The 18,278-nt window shown below is 45.8% G+C and overlaps 1 protein-coding gene across 1 annotated transcript; it reads right to left on the bottom strand.

The window, feature by feature from the left end:
• Positions 1-10,180: 10,180 nt before the first annotated feature.
• Positions 10,181-11,884, bottom strand: LOC310763472 (potassium voltage-gated channel subfamily A member 6-like; the record flags this gene model as incomplete). The annotated part of the gene is made up of 1 exon (XM_083615810.1): positions 10,181-11,884. The coding sequence occupies one exon, from the start codon at positions 11,882-11,884 to the stop codon at positions 10,343-10,345; it is 1,542 nt and encodes a 513-aa protein (XP_083471936.1). The 3' UTR covers positions 10,181-10,342.
• Positions 11,885-18,278: the final 6,394 nt, after the last annotated feature.

Genomic DNA, 18,278 nt, shown 5'->3' with positions numbered 1-18,278 from the left:
GTCCTTTACCTTTTTTACCTTTACCTAATAAACTGTGTGATCTCATAATGCTATATTTGATGCTGTAATGTCATTGCCAGTGCCGGATTTACATATAAGCTAAACAAGCTACAGCTTAGGGCCCTGCTCTCTTGGGGGCCCCAAAAAAATTTAAAGGAAAAAAACTGGATGTACTTTGATAAAATACACATTTTGTTATGTGCAAATGGCTTTAGATACCTATTAGGTCCATAAATTACCATATAGCATATATTCAACACAAAAAAACAGTGACAATTTGTAGTTGACAAAGGACAGCTGGACATATAAAGGGTCCCATTACCTTCAGTAGCTTAGGGCTTCATCAAACCTAAATCTGGGCCTGGTCACTCCACACCATTAAATAAAATATCGTATTACTAAAGTCAATTGAAAATGAGGGCAAACACTTTCCCCCAGAAGTGCTGAAAAATCAGCCCCAATAGGAGGTGTTTGGGGCAGTGATGCTAAAAACATACCGTATTTTTCGCTCCATAAGACGCACTTTTCCCCTCCTAAAAAGTAAGGGGAAATGTGTGTGCATCTTATGTAGCGAATGCAGGGGGGAGGCAGGCAGGAAAAGCCCCGAAGAGCCGCACACAAGCTCCGCGCAGCTCTTGCGGGCTTTTCCCCAGGAGGGAGAAGGGACTGACGTGCGGGAAGTGGGGGTATTGCCATAGCCACGGCCAGCCTTTCCCAGCTGAAGAGGCTGCACGCGGCTAAAGAGGAAGCCAAGGCAGCCAGCGGGATCCATCCCGCTCGCTGTTTTGGCTTCTGCCATAGCCGCGCGCAGCCCTTCCACCCGGGAAAGGTTGCGCGCGGCTAAAGAGGAAGCCAAGACAGCAAGCGGGATGGATCCTGCTCACTGTCTTGGCTTCTTTGCTCTTTGGGGCTGGGGAACCCGGGCTTCTCCCGGCAGCCCTGAGAAGCTCTGGGAGAAGTGGACAGGCTGCGCTTGGTTTTTTTCTTGATTTCCCCCTCTAAAAACTAGGCGCGCCTTATGGTTCGGTGCGCCTTATGGAGCGAAAAATACAGTATGTTAAAAACCATGGTAGCTGAAATCTAGCAATTGATACTGATGTTACTGAGTTTCACACTTCCTTGCTTGGAAAGACAGGGATCGGCACCTCATCGCGCTCACTTCAAATACAATACAACCATTTTCACTCTGAAAGTTCTGGTTTGAGCGAGATTTCAATCCCAACCCCTTTTTGAGCCCCCCAGAACTCTCTGTACTCACATGTCCCAAACCTGCCACGCCTTTGCTTTTGAATCAGAGTTTGACCGATCCCTGTAAATGCCATGGAAATAAATGGACTTGCATTTTCAATATAGTTAAGAGTTGGGCTGTTGTAGGAGAAACGTAGACCTGATTGAAAAAGAGGGGGAAATCAGACACCAGGGTATCACAAAATCATAGTTCAGCACAAAAAGGGATGTTTAATGACCTGTACTGTTCAAACTGACACTGGCCAAGGACTGGAAAACATCGTCCTTGAACTCCTTAGAAACCTGGAATATAACGTAAACTGAAAAATTAACCTACAAATGAAGAGTCATGAAGAGAGGACTAGAAAAAGACAAATTTGTGGCTACTTGGTATTGTTTTATTGATCCAACAAAGACACTGATTTTACACCACCTCAAATACATGGAGATCTTTGGGAAACTGACTTGTGATAACTGCTGTATGCAAGGAAGATTCCAGGAGAACCGTGGACTATAGACCAATTCCTCGTGTCATTCCAAAATGCATAAACTTTTTATTCGCCCCCATTATTTTGACTGGGTATAAGGAACTTTCCTATGTTCCTAACCAGTTTAAGCGTATAGAGTGTATATGCACACTAGATACAGGTTGATCTCACGTCAGGCATTATTATTATTGTGGAATAGCTACACTTTATATGTTCACTATTTATAGGGTGTCTGCACAAAACAATCCGCTCTGGGAATCAACTGTAACTCTTCTCTTTCAAAGAACATTGCCTTTGTACTAGGCGTAGGCAAACTCGGCCCGCCAAATGTTTTGGGACTACAACTCCCATCATCCCTAGCTAACAGGACCGGTGGTCAGGGATGATGGGAATTGTAGTCCCAAAATATCTGGAGGGCCGAGTTTGTCTATGCCTGCTTTATACCATCCTGATTATGATCAGGAATACAGCAGAGACAGAGACAAAAACACAGAGAGAGAGAGAGAGAGAGAGAGAGAGAGAGAGAGAGAGAGAGAGGAAGATTTTAACCCTTCCTGCACACAGAGTTGTCTTCCCTCCACCAGCTGGCACAAGGAGGACTCATCACCTGGCCACAGAAAGTTAGAAGTCTGGAACCAGAGTAACTATTACACTTCTTGCTTAAAACAGAACAGCAATGGTGGGGTGCTGCTCCATTGTCTACATTTAGAAGAGCCCACAGATACAGCACCTGGAAATCAGTGACAAAATTATTCCCCTGCTGAAATAAATGAAATAACTTGTATGTTCATTCAATGTAAAATGTCTGTTGCGTACCTTTTCACATTTTATGGCCTCTTGAATCACAACAACACATGCCCACCAGCCAAACCTTTGTGATGCAAGATAAATTTTGTTGTTTAGTCGTTCAGTCGTGTCTGACTCTTCGCGATCCCATGGACCAGAGCACGCCTTGTCTTTGTCCATGGAGTTTTCTTGGCAGGGATACTGGAGTGGCTTGCCGGTTCCTGCTCCAGCAAGATAAATTTATTCAACCCCAAGTTGCATTTCCGTTCTATATTTCAAATTGTGCCTTTAAATGTTCTAAAGCGACTTATTGCAATCTCAAATTGCAATAAAACTACAGGCTGGTCCAGGCTTCCCTTTGCGCTTTTAGGCACAAGTCCAGGTTTTTAAAGCTCTGTGCCTACGTGTTCTTTCCTTTTCCCTGTCCCTGCGCTTTCTCTGGGAAAATCCGTCTTTTACAGCTGAATCAGAGCAAGCAGCCGTCAGGTTTTCTATGAATTGCTGTGTGCTCCAATTCAATGGTAAAATGCAGGTTTTCATGGGGAAAGCGCAGGGACCAAAAAAAACCCACCACTCAGACATATAGCTTTAAAGCACGGATCTGTGTCTGAGAATTGTGGCGCAAAAGGAAGTCTGGATCAGCCTCAAATGGTTTTCTAGAACATACACCAGCTGAATGTTTCCTTGCGCAAACTCCCACTGCACCGGTCTGGATTTGATTTCAAAAATATGCACAGGATAACTTTCTGCTGCAGTCCTGAATGCCCATGCAGAGATACAGCCTATTGAACTCAAAAGGCCTGGCTTCCGGGTAACTGTGCTCAAGATTAGTTTGTTGGTGCACATAAAAGGAAGAAACAGGGCAGAAATTATTTTTATCTATCACAACCTCTTTGGAGTAGTTAAAAGTAGTTGGTTTCTGGAAGCTGGGATGTTTAGCCAGCTTGGAAGCCAGAGTTAGCAAGGTATGGAAAATAAGTCTGGGAGGTTGTTATGGAAACAGGTCCCTGAAGATGTTTTCTTTCCACAGACATTTCACAAGGCTGTACTCTGTCTGGCAGGCAGCTAAAAAGACACTTTGGGTCAGGGTATTTTGGAAAGGACTTCAGATCCCACCAGATCCATGGGAACTATGAATTCTTAGGGCATGTTTTCCTAACACCCAGGGCAATGGGAATTGTGCTGTGTTACCGGCAAGCTGGTCATCAACAGAGGCCGCTCACAGCAATATACAGGTCTGAAAGTCACATTGTCACAAACACCAGCACCAGAGCCAGGTTATTTTTAATGACTGGAGGTATCAGGTAAAATGGAGTGGAAGCTATTTTAAGTCAACGTGAAACAGAAAACGTCTAAATACAGCATGCTATGTTAATTCTTGGTTTGTTGGTTTTTTTAAAAAAATACTTTAATAGAAAAAAATATGTTGATTTTAAAAGGCGGGGTTTCTGGGGCATGTCCCAGTGCTTTTGCATTCTTGGGGCAGAACACTGGAAAGTGGGAAGAGGCTTACTTCTTAATGGATATATTCGATAAAATACTGATGGCATGTTTTGTCTTAGCTCCCCAAGCAAACAGTCAATTTATTCAAGTATTTCCCATAAAAGCAAAAAATTAAGATACCTGGAATATTCCTAAGGAATAGTCCCCAGCCATTGGTTGTTGATGTTGGGGTGCGGGGGGGGGGCACAACTTCCAGAAATTATAAAGGAAGAGCAAGGCAGATGGTTCCTATTTGCATCAGAATTTCTAGTTTGATCCAAAGGTCCAAACACACAATGATTCAAACTAGATCCATCACGGACTTCCGGGATAGCGCCAAAGACGAATGGCGGAGTTCCTCCAATCGGAGGAACGGGCTCCGTGGAAATTGGGTCTTCCCGCCGCGGCGAAGGCGGGGGACCGCTAGAAATCTCAGGCGGAGAAGCCTGGGAACGTGGGGTTCGGCAGAGCACCAAGAGCGCCTCCCCTACTCACGAGGAAACCCCTTTTCGGGGCTCCGGAGTGAAGTGGGGTGAGCAGCGCGGTGCTGCGAACCAATCGCTATTTCCATGGAGGGAAGCCACGCAGCCATCACCGGAGAGCACTGACTTTTTCCTGATGACATTTGGACTCTAAATCAAGTACCCGTGAGTAAAAACGGAGAATTGGATCAAGAAAATTGCAAAATTTATGAATTAGGCACGAAGCGGGAAGGTTTAAACAGGAAGTCCGCCTCCCGTTTTTTGTATATAGACTGAAGCAAAGACCCTGCAACCTAATAGCCTGGAAAACTGCTTTAAAATTGGAAATTTCCTGCATTTATAACTAATAAAACCCTCTTGGAAGCAGGAGAAAAGGGGGGGGGGTGAATGTGACTGTTCAATCCTGCAGGAGGAGAGTAAAGGAATTTAAGTTTCCACCGTCCCTAACCTGGGAACGGGGTGTCGGGACAGAAATTGTTTGAGACGTCCATTGATTGAAAGTGGAGTATTTTTGACAGATAGCTAAAGAGAAACAAATTAACTTCAACGCTACTTTCTGCATTTTTGTATTTTAAAGAAACAAAGTATCTGAAAATCGAAAGGACTTGAAATCGAAAGTAATCTTCTTTGGTGGATACATTTTAAAATTGGATACAAATAGAAATTGTGTCCCCTAGAGGGAGCTTGTCAGTTTGTCGTCGCAGTTTATTTGTAGACAGCTGCGAGATTTGGATCGTGGGACCAGCCGTTTGACCTTCAGAAATGTGTTGGAAGGAAGATTTGGTGTCTGCCCTTGGCATGGCAAATGTTTTGCTGGAGCAGCTGCATGATAAAATGAACTTGATGCATGAAAAATTGGATTTGATGAGTGCAGTGGCCAGTGAATATGATTTAACAGAGAATAAGGATAAAGAAGCTATACAGCGATCAATTCAGGAAACTGGCTTAACAAGGCAAGTCCAAGGGCAGATGAAGAAGGAAGAGGTAGTGATTACTCCTCAAACAACACAAATGGAGAGATCTAAAGTCCTGCAGGAACAAAAACCACTGCGTTGGAAGATGGAACTTGGAGAGTGCTGGGAAGTGTTTGAAATCAAGGAAGCTTTTAACTCTAGTGGGACCATGAAACAGGTGAAGAACTATTTTTTGGATAAGGTTCCTTTGGATTACAAAGATGTCGACGGGGAGTGGGACTGGGGGGAAGGGGCCAGTCTGATGAAGGAAAATGGAAATTATTACCGGATGGAACCCTCCGGAGACCCACTCCCCAAGAATCTAATAATAGACAAAGAAGTGCGAAAGCACAAACAAGAACAAGAAAATCTGCAGAAGGGGCCTAGAAGAGACTTAAGGGCCTCGGACATTAGAACACCAGATTGATGGACTGGATGTAATGGACAGAAAGGACTGACACAATCCGAAACCAGGAAGAAGGGGCCGCTGGATAAAAATGAGAGATACAAAGGGAAATTCTTTTGTTAATTTTGGAATCAGTGTAACATAAATGAAATATTAGGGAATATGCTGGAAAGGAACTAAATTGGCTTTAGTAGAAATGATTTAAGGAATATGTATGAATATGATGTAAACTTTGAAATTTTAAGATTTTTAAGATAAGATAAGGTTAAAGAGATTAAGGTAAATTGAATAACAGATAATATTAAAAGATGGAAAGCTTATGTTGAATCAACAAATAAGATAGATTGTTAAGATTATTTAAATTAAAATTGAGAAACATGGGAAGAATTTGCTGGAATAACAATTTAAACTAGAACACAAAAAGGGAGGTGTGAGGAGGTTCAAGAAATAAGCAAATGAAAAGTTGTAATCTGAGATTTGTATTTTTCTTTTTTCTTTTTTTTGGTTTTCTTTTTTTGTTTTATTTTTTGCTGTATTTTTTTGTTTTTCTTGTCTCTTTTTTTGTGTTTATGTATGGATGAAAATTTGAATAAATATCATTTTAAAAAAAACAACAAACTAGATCCATCACGTTCCTATCTGGCTTCAATGAAAGCAAGATTACATTTTGTTAGGCCTCTGTTTCCCCTTGATAACCCTGACACTCTTATAAAAATCACCTAGAAGACTTCTTCCAAAATTCCTGGGATTTTTTTCTGACAGAGTTCCTTGTTTTCCATCATCTGCGTGCTGTGCCACTGCAAGGACAACAAGATCCAAGACACAACGTGCCCATGGAAATGTGGACTAGTATCATGATCCATAGGACGCGGGTGGCGCTGTGGGTTAAACCACAGAGCCTAGGACTTGCCGATCAGAAGGTTCGAATCCCCGCGACGGAGTGAGCTCCCGTTGCTCGGTCCCAGCTCCTGCCAACCTAGCAGTATGAAAGCACATCAAAGTGCAAGTAGATAAATAGGTATCACTCCAGCAGGAAGGTAAACGGCATTTCCATGCGCTGCTCTGGTTCACCAGAAGCAGCTTAGTCATGCTGGCCACATGACCCGGAAGCTGTACGCTGGCTCCCTAGGCCAATATAGCGAGATGAGCGCCGCAACCCCAGAGTCGATCACGGCTGGACCTAATAGTCAGGGGTCCCTTTACCTTTACCTTTATCCATAACAAAATAGTGTGGTGGCAGGTGGTGGAGAGAGGGTTAAACACCCCCACCTCAGATACTTCTACACTCCAAGTTCACTGGCTTGGCCCCGTGATTGAGGGGGCCGGGACCATGTGATGTTCACATGCCACACGACATGCTGAGGTCAAGTGCACACGCCACACAACATGCTCATGACATGCATGCATGCAGCGCAACATGAGTGAGGTGCACATGTCACACCGCGTGAACACACAACCATCAGTGAGTTTTTGAGAGCCTCGGCCCCCTCCTTTGAAATTTTGAAGGGCATTTGCCCCCGCCAAAAAAACACTCCTAGATGGCACCCCCGCTACACCCATCACTCCCCTCTCAAAACTGATTTCCCTAAAAATATTTCAAAATATATTTTTTAAATATTCACTTACAGAACAGGAAGTTCTCCCGGAGGTACCGTAACTAGAGCTGTGACGTTTTCATCTCTTGAACAGAACTGCAGCCTCAGTGGGGCTGCAACTTGCTGACACATACTCACAGAAAGAGAGACAGAAAAAGAGGGACTCCTGTCTTGGTAATAATAAAAATAGTTTGGTCCACAATCCATACTTTAAATCTATATTCTTATCTCATTGTCAGTACAATTAATAAATAGACCTAAATCTAAACAGAAGAAGGATTACTGCAATGTGTTCACTGTGGGCCTGGTTCGGAAGTTCCAGCTGGTGCAAAATAGTCTTTGCTATTGCTAAGCCAGAATAGAGTAGAACTATTACTTCCCTTGATTTGCAGCCTAGCCTAGCTTTAGCTTTTTGCTGCTGCATCACACTGTTGACTCGTGAAGTTTTTTGCCTACTAAGACCCCTCAATGCTTTTTACATGTACGAGTGGCGAGCCGGGTGTCCCCTGCATCTGATTATTTTTTCCTAAAGAATAGAACTTTACATTTGTTTCTGATTTTAATTTTGCGTTCATGTTTATTATAGATATAGATACTGTTGTAAACCACTTTGGTATTTTTTATGATATAGTGGTAATATACATATTTTTATAAATAAGAATAGGATGGTATAGGGTTCAATTTTGTCCTCTGCTAAACCACCTTAGACCTCAAGCGACTCTGGCAGGAATCTACTCAGTTTTTTCTGCTTTATCTCAATCTCTCGAAGTAGATTCTTCTTCCAAACCCATGAATTTTTCAGCATTCAGTCAGTTCTGGGTAGCTTCCTCAAAAACAGACACAGGAGATGCGATAGCCGTCTTCAAATAGCTACAGGGGAGATGGAGGAAGCTTGTTTTCTCCTGCTCTGGAGGGTAGGACTCAAACCAATGGCTTCAAATTACAAGAAAGGAGATTCCGTCTAAACATCTGGAAAAACTTTCTGACAGCAAGAGCTGGTTGGCAGTGGAACGGACTCCCTTGGGAGATGGTGGACTCTCCTTCCTTGGAGGTTTTTAAGCAGATGTTGGATGGCCGCCTGTGATGGATGCTTTAGCTGAGATTCCTTCATTAAAGGGGGCTGGACTAGATGACCCTTGGGATCTCTTCCAACTCTATAATTCTATGATTTTCAAAATAATCTTTTCCAGTGTTCCAGTGCCTCTCTCAGTGAGGAGCTGCAAAACCTCTCTCGCGTTGTTAAATTATGTAAACTGTTTTGCATATTACTTATCTTAATGGAATACTACACAATGCATTATTTATGGTGTTTTCTGCTCACCTCTTTCACTCATACACTCGTTTTTTGGGGGTCGTTTGCCAGCAAACCACCTGGACTTCCCCCCCCCCACTGCGCACTCAGCACATGAATATATGCTCCACTGAAGCACTGAAACCCTTGGCTCTTTCAGGAATACATGTATGGCACATGCATTTTCAAAAAGACACATGTGATGCTTTTAAAAAAAAAATAATGGTGGTGTTTTTTTTAAAGGTGGACAGTCTACTGGAAGCATGTCAGAAAGGGCAAGACTGATAATGCATGCCAGCACTCAGTTTGCTGACAGGCTATTAGCACTTTGGCACAGTGAACGAAAGGAGGGGCATCGCAGCAACAGGCCTACTTGCATTCATTATAAGGCCCTTTCCCCATGAATACAACACAAAAGCAGGATTCCCGGGCAATTAGAGAAAGCTCTCTTTGGGAACAGTTGTGTACACAGGAACATTTTCAGACTTTAAAATGAATGTGCTTAAGTCTGGGGCAGAGCTTGCTACGGCAATCACTGTCACACAAACACACTGCATTCATTTGTACATGTCAGAACATCTGGATGGTGTGTAGAAAACCCACTGTCAGCCTTCTTTCAATTTGCGTTGTGTTTTTCCTCCTGCTCCAACATACTGCATACAACCACTAACAGAGAGAATTCCATGTACATTGCATTCCAATTACTTTACTTTTTTCTTTTCTACTAGAAAAGAATCATCTAGTCTCCAACCATGTTTTTTGGGGGGAAATGAAATGGGTTTTAAAGTTTTAACAGATGCACCGCTAATATTTTTCAGTGTGCACCTGTTAAACTTTTAAACTCAAGACCTACGGTGCTCCTTTTCATCCCCTCTTTCTCACAGGCCTGTCCCAGCAGACTGAATGGTGTTGGCAGCCCCTGGAAGCAAAATTCCAGCTACTCCGAAGGCACGGAAGGGCAGCTTGCAAAATTAACCTTCAGGGAAATCAGCAAAAATATCATGAGCTCCTCCTATTTTTAGACCAAGCATGGTTGATCATAGACTTTCATCGCAAATATATTAGCTTCTCGGAGCTGTGTGTATTCACAAACAAGCACAACATGACACAACATGAATACAAAGGAAAATTTGTATGCTGCAATTCTGGACGTCAGCTTTCGTTACTCAAAGGCATTAGCTAGTGGTTAGGGCTGATGTGGCTGTAAGAAATGTAAGGCTGGCAGTGGAACTCGAGGGCGTAGCTATTCCTAGCCTAATTGCAAACTTGATGTGGCATATTGCTTTTGCTTCTGTGAGTAGATAAGATCATAAGATCCATCCGCAGGCAACCGCTGGAAGAAAATCTTCTCCACCCCCAGAAAAATAAATATATAACGGATACACAACAGGTGACGCCCCGTGATTGGGGAAGAAAATTAAGCAACTTATTACAGAAGTCAATGAAGCAACATAAATGAGGGAGTCGGTGTCCAAATCACAGCAGTTTTTATTCCAAGGAGCACAAATCATTTCCATTCAGACAAACAAGTGCTGTCATTCTTCTCTCTTTCTCCAATGTGAAGATGATCAGCTGCAGTTTTCGTCTACACAGCTTGAAGCCAGCAGGTTCAACTGAGGGCGATGGAAGTGATCACACCTCTGTCAACAACTTGTTCTCTTTACAGGCGTGGTTGCTGGTTGGAATAAAGTTGGAGTATTTTGCAGATTCTAAATCTTCCGCCTCCAGGAAGTCTGATTTGCTGAGTGTCCGGTTGCTGTCACCTTTCTTGGGCTCCGAAGAAGGAGACTGCTGCTGTCCGCAAGTGACGTGAGTATAGCGGGACTGCTCCTCCTGGTCAGTTTCTCGGTGGTAGAAGTAGTTGAAGTTGGAGACAATGACAGGCACAGGAAGGGCGATGGTCAACACACCAGCAATGGCGCACAACGACCCCACAATCTTGCCCCCAATTGTCATTGGGTACATGTCTCCATAGCCCACCGTGGTCATTGACACTACTGCCCACCAGAAAGCATCTGGGATGCTAGTGAACAAAGAATCCGGGTCATCGGTCTCAGCAAAATACACGGCACTGGAGAAGAGAATCACGCCGATGAAAAGGAAGAAGATGAGGAGGCCCAGTTCCCTCATGCTGGCTTGCAGGGTCTTCCCCAAGATCTGCAGCCCCTTGGAGTGCCTGGAGAGCTTGAAGATGCGGAAGACCCTGACCAGGCGGATGACTCTGAGGATGGCCAAGGACATGGCTTGCTGCTGGCCTCCGTTGCTGCTGCTGCCCTGCGGCTGCTCCTTCTTCTGGTGCTCCTGGGCCAGCTCCGTCCCCAGCGTGATGAAGTAGGGGATGATGGCCACAATGTCAATGATGTTCATGATGTTCCTGGAGAACTCGGGCTTGCTGGGGCAGGCGAAGAAGCGCACCAGCAGCTCGAAGGAGAACCAGATGATGCAGAGCGTTTCGATGAGGAAGAAGGGGTCGGTGAAGAAGGGGCGAGCGCTCGACGGCGGGCGCACGGGCGAGGGGGTCCCTCCGTCGGGCTGCAAGGAAAGCAAGTCGTCCTCTGGCAGCAGGTCCCGGGGGGGCTCCTCTCCGTAGCTGCCGCCCTTGCTCTCCAGGCGGAACTCGGGCAAGGTCTCCAGGCAGAAGATGACGATGGAGATGAGGATGACCAGCACGGAGACGATGGCGATGCCCCGCGCGGGGCCCGAGCTCTCCGGGTACTCGAAGAGGAGCCACAGCTGGCGCTGGAAGGGCTTCGAGGGCAGCGGCTTCTCGTCCTCGGCGATGAAGCCCTCGTCCTCGCGGAAGGCGCCGATGGCCTCCTCGCCCAGCTGGTAGAAGCGCAGCTCCTCCACGAAGAGGTCGAGGGGCACGTGCGCGGGCCGGCGCAGCCTGCCGCCCGACTGGTAGTAGTGGAGCACGGCGTCGAAGCTGCTCCGGCTGCGGTCGAAGAAGTACTCGTTGCGCAGCGGGTCGAAGAAGCGCGCGCGGCGCCGGGGGTCGCCCAGCAGCGTGTCCGGGAAGGCGGCCAGCGTGCGCGGCAGCGTCTCGAAGCGCAGCCCGGACACGTTCAGCACCAGCCGCTCGCCCCCGACGCCCGGCGCCTCCGGGGAGGAGGGCGGCGCCGGCGCCTCCGCGCGGTCGGGGACTCCCCAGGGCGCGTCCTCCGGCCCCGCCATCGCAGCCCGACCGAGCGCCCTCGCTGCGCTCTCCTCCCGCCCGGCCGCCCCGTCGGGCCGCCCGCCTCCTACCTTCGCGCGCCTCCCAAGGATGCCTCGCCCCTTCGCGGCTCCGCTGCTCCTCCTGTTGCTGCTGGCGGGCTCCGGGCGCGTCTGGCGCTGGCTCGCTCCTCGCTCCCCGCCGGCGCTTCTTCGGCTCCTCCTCCAGCTGCTCCTCCCCGCCGCTCTCCTCCGTCGGACCGGCGGCACTCCGCGCGCCTTTGCGCTGCCCGCTTCCTTCCGCGCGCCCGCAGGCGGAGGCGCCAGAAGGCCATCTATTCGGACCCCGGACCAGGATCACCCGATCTCCCCGCTCTCTCCCTCTGGACCAGGCAACGCAGGTGAGAGCTGGGCAGCGTCGCTGCCTTTGTTCTGGCAAAATACAGGACGGGGCGGGGCGGTAGGGACCGAGTTGTTGTTTCATTTGGTGCTGAAAGTGACTTTAAAGCAATCCATAACGGGATCACCCCTCAGGAATTTGTCGCGTGTGCACACACATACACGTGAATTTGTATTTACAGGTAGGTAGCCGTGTTGGTCTGCCGTAGTCAAAACAAAATTAAAAAATTCCTCCCAGTAGCACCTTAGAGACCAACTAAGTTTGTACTTGGCGAGGCGATTGTAAGACGAGCTGTTTGTACAAAGGCTACCAGTTGCGGAATGACCTTACTAAATGCAAACAGAGGCTCCTCACTGGTGAGGCAGCAGGTGCACTCTGTGCATGCTCATGCCCTTCATTTCTGAGGCTTACATTTCCTCCTCACGTCTCCTCTGCTCATGTCTGTGGGAGGAGGTTTGCGAAGAGGAGGCGTTTGCCCACCTGAGTGATGGAAGTGGCACCTGGCAACTTCTCTCCTTTGCTAGCCCTCTTTCTTGCTGCTTTACGGCCCACGGGGTCAGGGCAAATGAGGGCACCTTGGAGGAAGCAGGGACTGCTTTTGTTTCTTTGTCCACCTGCCTTTTCACTCTAGGTCAGGCTGGGAGAACCTTCAGATGTTGTCCTACAACCATCATCCCTGACTGTTGGCTCTGCTGCCTGGGGCTGATGTCCAACATCTGGAAGACCACAGGTTACCCATCTCCTCTTCTGTGAGGGGCAGATGTAAGGGCTGGACCCAGTGATCTGAAAGTAGGTGGGGAAGGAGATAAAGGGAGAGCGAGAGAAGCAGAGACAGGAGGGCAAGTATTAAATTGAAGCTAACTTAAGAATGAGGGGGACGTGAGTGGCGCTGTGGGTTAAACCACACAGCCTAGGACTTGCCGATCAGAAGGTTAGCAGTTTGAATCCCTGCGACAGGGTGAGCTCCCGTTGCTCGGTCCCTGCTCCTGCCAACCTATCAGTTCAAAAGCATGTCAAAGTGCAAGTAGATAAATAGGTACCACTTCAGTGGGAAGGTAAACGGCGTTTCCGTGCGCTGTTCTGGTTCGCCAGAAGTGGCTTGGTCATGCTGGCCACATGACCCAGAAGCTGTATGCCGGTTCCCTCTGCCAATAAAGCGAGATGAGTGCCACAACCCCAGAGTCGGCCACGACTGGACCTAATGGTCAGGGGTCCCTTTACCTTTTTTAACTAAAGAGTGAGGAGTCTTGAGCAGAGAGGAGAGGAGAGGGGGCAGGGCTTAGCAGGACATCACACTGAAGATGCCCTGGTTTGGTGGGGTTCAGGAGGAAACAATGTGTTTCTTCAGCCATAAACATGCCAGACATAGAGATGATTTTATACTGGACAAAATCAGTCAACTCTTTTGGGCTTTGTACACACATTGCCAATTGCTCTGTCTCTGGTGTGTTCCCATTGTTGATGTGCAAAGCAGACTACACATGACATTAGCCACGATTCATATATACCCTGTCGTTTATTGAGAAATGCTGTTGTTTGGAGCATTTGCCTTCAAACCAGCTTCCATCCAATTTGCGCAGGTAAGCCACAGTTTTGCTGTTTGAAGCAGCCATTGTGCATTTGCAGATGACCCCTTCATTGAAGGGAATCAGGTAATTAATGCTCATTGGGTGAAAATTCCCCTGCTCCCTCTCTGGTGTGTACACCAACGTCAAAAAACGGAGTTGATATTCAGCAGGGGGAAATGACCTTGAAGCATTTTAAACCAGTAATGTGTACATAGCCTTTTTCTCCTCCAGAGGGCATGAGTAGAGATACTCAGTCTTCTGTAAAGAGACTGAGCCATAGCTGGAGACAAGAGGGCTGAATACCCGGTATGTCATTGGAATAGGAGGACAAATATGTCAAGGGGTTGAATGTGAATTAAAGGCAGAAGGTGATAGCAGAGGGAGTAATGATTCAGAGAATGCCACTAGATCAATGGGATGCAGGTCACAGAATGAGCACGAAGCGGAAATGTTCTGTACATGAATGATGTTCCTTGCTGAAGGAGATGAGGCATTTACCAGACAGAAAATTCTGCGTTAGAGGTCAGAGATGGCTGAGCTCTTGATGAAGCCAAGATCAAGAGTGTGGGGGGAGTCCGTCCAAAGCTGAAAGACAAAATTATGGAGAGGGGCTGGAGGCAGCTGAGTGAAGCGATTCTCAACATAGTAGCTAATGCCGTAGAAGACAGAATCGGGATTCAAGTTGACCTTAACAAACTAACAAAATTAATTACTATTGGGACAAAAGAAAGGTTCTGCACTTAGGCAGGAAAAACCAGATGCACAAATATAAGATGGGGGTAACCTGGCTTGCTAGCAGTACATGTGAAAAGGATCTAGGGGTCTTGGGGACCACAAGCTTAATATGAGTCATCAATGTGATGCAGCAGCAAAAAAAGCTAATGCTAGGCTAGGTTGCATCAACAGAAGTACAGTCATACCTCGGGTTACAAATGCTGAGGGTTGCATGTTTTTGGGTTGCAGACCGCGCCGAACCCAGAAGTACCAGAATGGGTTACTTCCGGGTTTCGGCGCTCGCACGTGTGCAAAAGCACAAAATGACATCATGCGCAGAAGCACCGAATCGCATCATGTGTGTGTGCAGACTTCAGTTCGTAGCTTCAGGCTATGAACGCTGTGGGTTGCGAACGTGCCTCCCACACGGATCACGTTCGCAACCGGAGGTATGACTGTATAGTGTTCGGATCAAGGGAAGTAATAGCAACATTGTATTCTGCCTTGGTCAGACCACACCTAGAATACTGTGGCCAGTTCTGGGTGCCGCAGTTTAAGAAGGAGATTGACAAGCTGGAAGATGTGTTGTTGTTGTTGTTTAGTCGTTTAGTCGTGTCTGACTCTTCGTGACCCCATGGACCAGAGCACGTCAGGCCCTCCTGTCTTCCACTGCCTCCCGCAGTTTGGTCAAACTCATGTTGGTAGCTTCGAGAACACTGTCCAACCATCTCATCCTCTGTCGTCCCCTTCTCCTTGTGCCCTTGAGGGCAATCAAGATAGCCAAGGGTTTGGAAACCAAGCCTTATGGGGAACAATTGAAGGAGCTGGGTATGTTTAGCCTGGGTTTGAGGAGACTGGGAGGACATATGCTACCCATCTTCAATTATCTCAAGGGCTGTCATATGGAAGATGGGGCAAGGTTGTTTTCTCCTGCTCCAGAGGGCAGGACGCAAACCAATGGTTTCAAGTCACAAGAAAGGAGTTCTGACGAAAGATCAGGAAGAACTTTTTGACAATAAGAGCAGTTCAGCCGTGGAACAGACCACTCGGGAGGTTGTGAACTCTGCCCCATGGGAGGTTTTTAAAACAGAGGCTGGATGGCCATCTGTCATGGATGCTTTAATTAAGATTGCTGCATTGCAGAGTGTTCGACTAGATGATCCTTGGTGTCACTTCCAACTCTTCAATTCTATCTATGATTCTATGTCTTAAATGGAGTTTGAAAGAGAGCCTGGCAAGCAAGCTAGGGCAGAAACATAGATACATGTTATGCATCAGTGGTGGACAAACTTTTTTTTTAATTACTTTTTAATTCAAAATTAAAACAAATTATCCAGAAACATATCATCCTTATTTCCCCCCTTTTTTCCTCCCTCCCCCCACAGAACCCACCCACCCCCACCCCCCGACTTCCCTCAGTTCCAGTCTTTGATTTCTCCAAAAATGCTCTTTTCTGCATGTTACACAGTTGTATAGATCCTCAAACTATTTAAGTAATAATTATCAATAAAAAGTTTGTGAATTTTTATTCAAAACCAGCTAAGGAGTCCAGTTCGCTTTGTTGCATCTTCAAATACTTTGTAAAGGGTTCCCATTCATCTTTAAAGTCACAGTTATCCTTATCCCGTAGCTTGTATGTCAGTTTTGCCAGTTCTGCGTAGTCCATCAATTTTTCTTGCCATGATTCTTTAGTTGGGCTTTCTTCAGTCTTCCATCCTTGTGCTATTAAAACTCTCGCGGCCGTTGTCGCATACATGAAGATGTTTTTCAGCTTTTTTGGCAGATCTTTCCCTTCAATCCCTAATAAAAATGCTTCAGGTTTTTTAACAAATGGAACATTTTCTTCAATTCATTATATATCATTTCCCAAAATTTTTTAATTACCTTACAATCCCAAGTGGTGGACAAACGTTTCTAGTTGGCGGAGGGCCGAATTTGACAAGTGGGTGGGCATGCCCAACTGTCAATCACATATTGTCTCTGTGACATCATAGTGCTATAGAATCAGGACTGGAGAGTCTCCTCTTCTCCAGGCGAAACATACTCCACGCCGCTCTTTGAATCTCCAGTTTCCAGAGGTTCCATGCTGCTCTTTAAGCCTTTGAAAACCAGAGGTTCAAGGAACAGTGTGCTTCCCCCTCCCAGAGCAAGTCCCACCCTCCCCAACCATCAGCTGATGGGCCCCAGCAAAGGAATAATCAGGAGCTCATTTTCAGTTCCCAGTTGTTCCCTTGAAGCCACAGCAGTATGAACCCCATGAAATATACTCGGAGTCGAGCGTGGATTTCATGCTCTTTATTCAGCTCACAGTAGTGAGGAATGAAAGTTTCCCCAAAATATCTGCTTTATATACATTATTTACACAATGGGCCGCACGTGATTGGCTAATTCTGGGATTCTCCTGTAGGCCAATCAGGTTGTGGATTCACTTCCACCTGGAGCTGGATTGGGTGGCTCCTGCGGACCAATCATACTGCTGCATTGTTCTAGGACCAATCAGACTGCTGCATTCCGGACCCTATTGTTCTAGGACCAATCAGACTGCTGCATTCTGAATCCTATTGTTCTAGGACTAATCAGACTGCTGCCTTTTGGATCTTATTCAACTCAGTACATAACACCCCAGAACTGATGTCACATTTGATGTCAGAGATGGGATGGGTATGGTTTGAGGGGAAAGGCCTTGCAGATCATATTGGACACCTGACAGGCCAGGTTTGGCCTGTATGGTGGATTCCTGCATTGTAGGGACTGGACTAGATGACTCCTTCTATCCCTACAGTTTTATGAGTCCAAGTTCCCTGGCCCTTGAGTTTGGCAGGGGGTGGAGTCTAAAAGTGGCAGAATTTGGCAAGAAGGCCAGCGCTGCTGCAGCAGCCTTTGGGGTGTGGTTTGCGGGAAGAGGGGCTTTCAACAGAGTCAGTAGCAATAGTGTCAGAGAAGCTTTCAGTGAGAACAAGTAGCTGGGTGAAATATAACAGAGTTAAATAATACATTATCCTTTTTTAAAAAATTCTTTTTATTGAGTTTCAGTTACAACATCAAAGAAAGAAAGAAAGAAAGAAAGAAAGAAAGAAAGAAAAGAACGAAAAAAAGAAAACCAAAAAGGAACACAAAAGACAAGACAACAGTTTCAAAAAGAAAAAGGGAGAACAAGAAGAAAAGAAAAGAAAAATATCCACATCTAACACCATAAAGCAACAATCTCTGTTACAATTCTATATCTTATTCTTTATAACTTTATATAATTAGATATTTAGACCTTTCTTCTACACCCCTGTTGACCTCCTTCCCTCCCGATTTCGGGCTTCTTGATGGTAGGAAATTTTCCATTTTCTGCAGCTATTAAATATTAATGGTTTGCGCATCGTAAGTTTTATAACAGACCTGCTATAGTTTTTAGATTTCTATAGTTTCCTTCAATGTATACCATAAATTTATTCCAATCACTAATAAACTTTGTATTTTTTTGGTTTCTAATTTTTTGCGTCATTTTTGCTAATTCAACATATTCAAATAATCTTGTTTGCCAATCCCTAACCGTTGGTATATTTGTACTTTTCCAATTTTGTGCAATTAGTATTCTGACCGCTGCTGTCGAATATTGGAATAAAATCTTATCTTCCTTTTTAATTTCATCCCCAATTATACCTAGTAAAAAGGCCTCTGGTCTTTTAGGAAAAGTATATTTGAATTTTTTTTTAACTCATTATAAATCAAATCCCAAAATTTC

Source organism: Podarcis filfolensis (genome assembly GCF_964270895.1).
Source record: "Podarcis filfolensis genome assembly, chromosome: 5".
NCBI lineage: Eukaryota > Metazoa > Chordata > Lepidosauria > Squamata > Lacertidae > Podarcis > Podarcis filfolensis.
The sequence above is the reverse complement of the archived record's forward strand: the minus strand, read 5'-3'. Positions and strand labels throughout refer to the sequence as shown.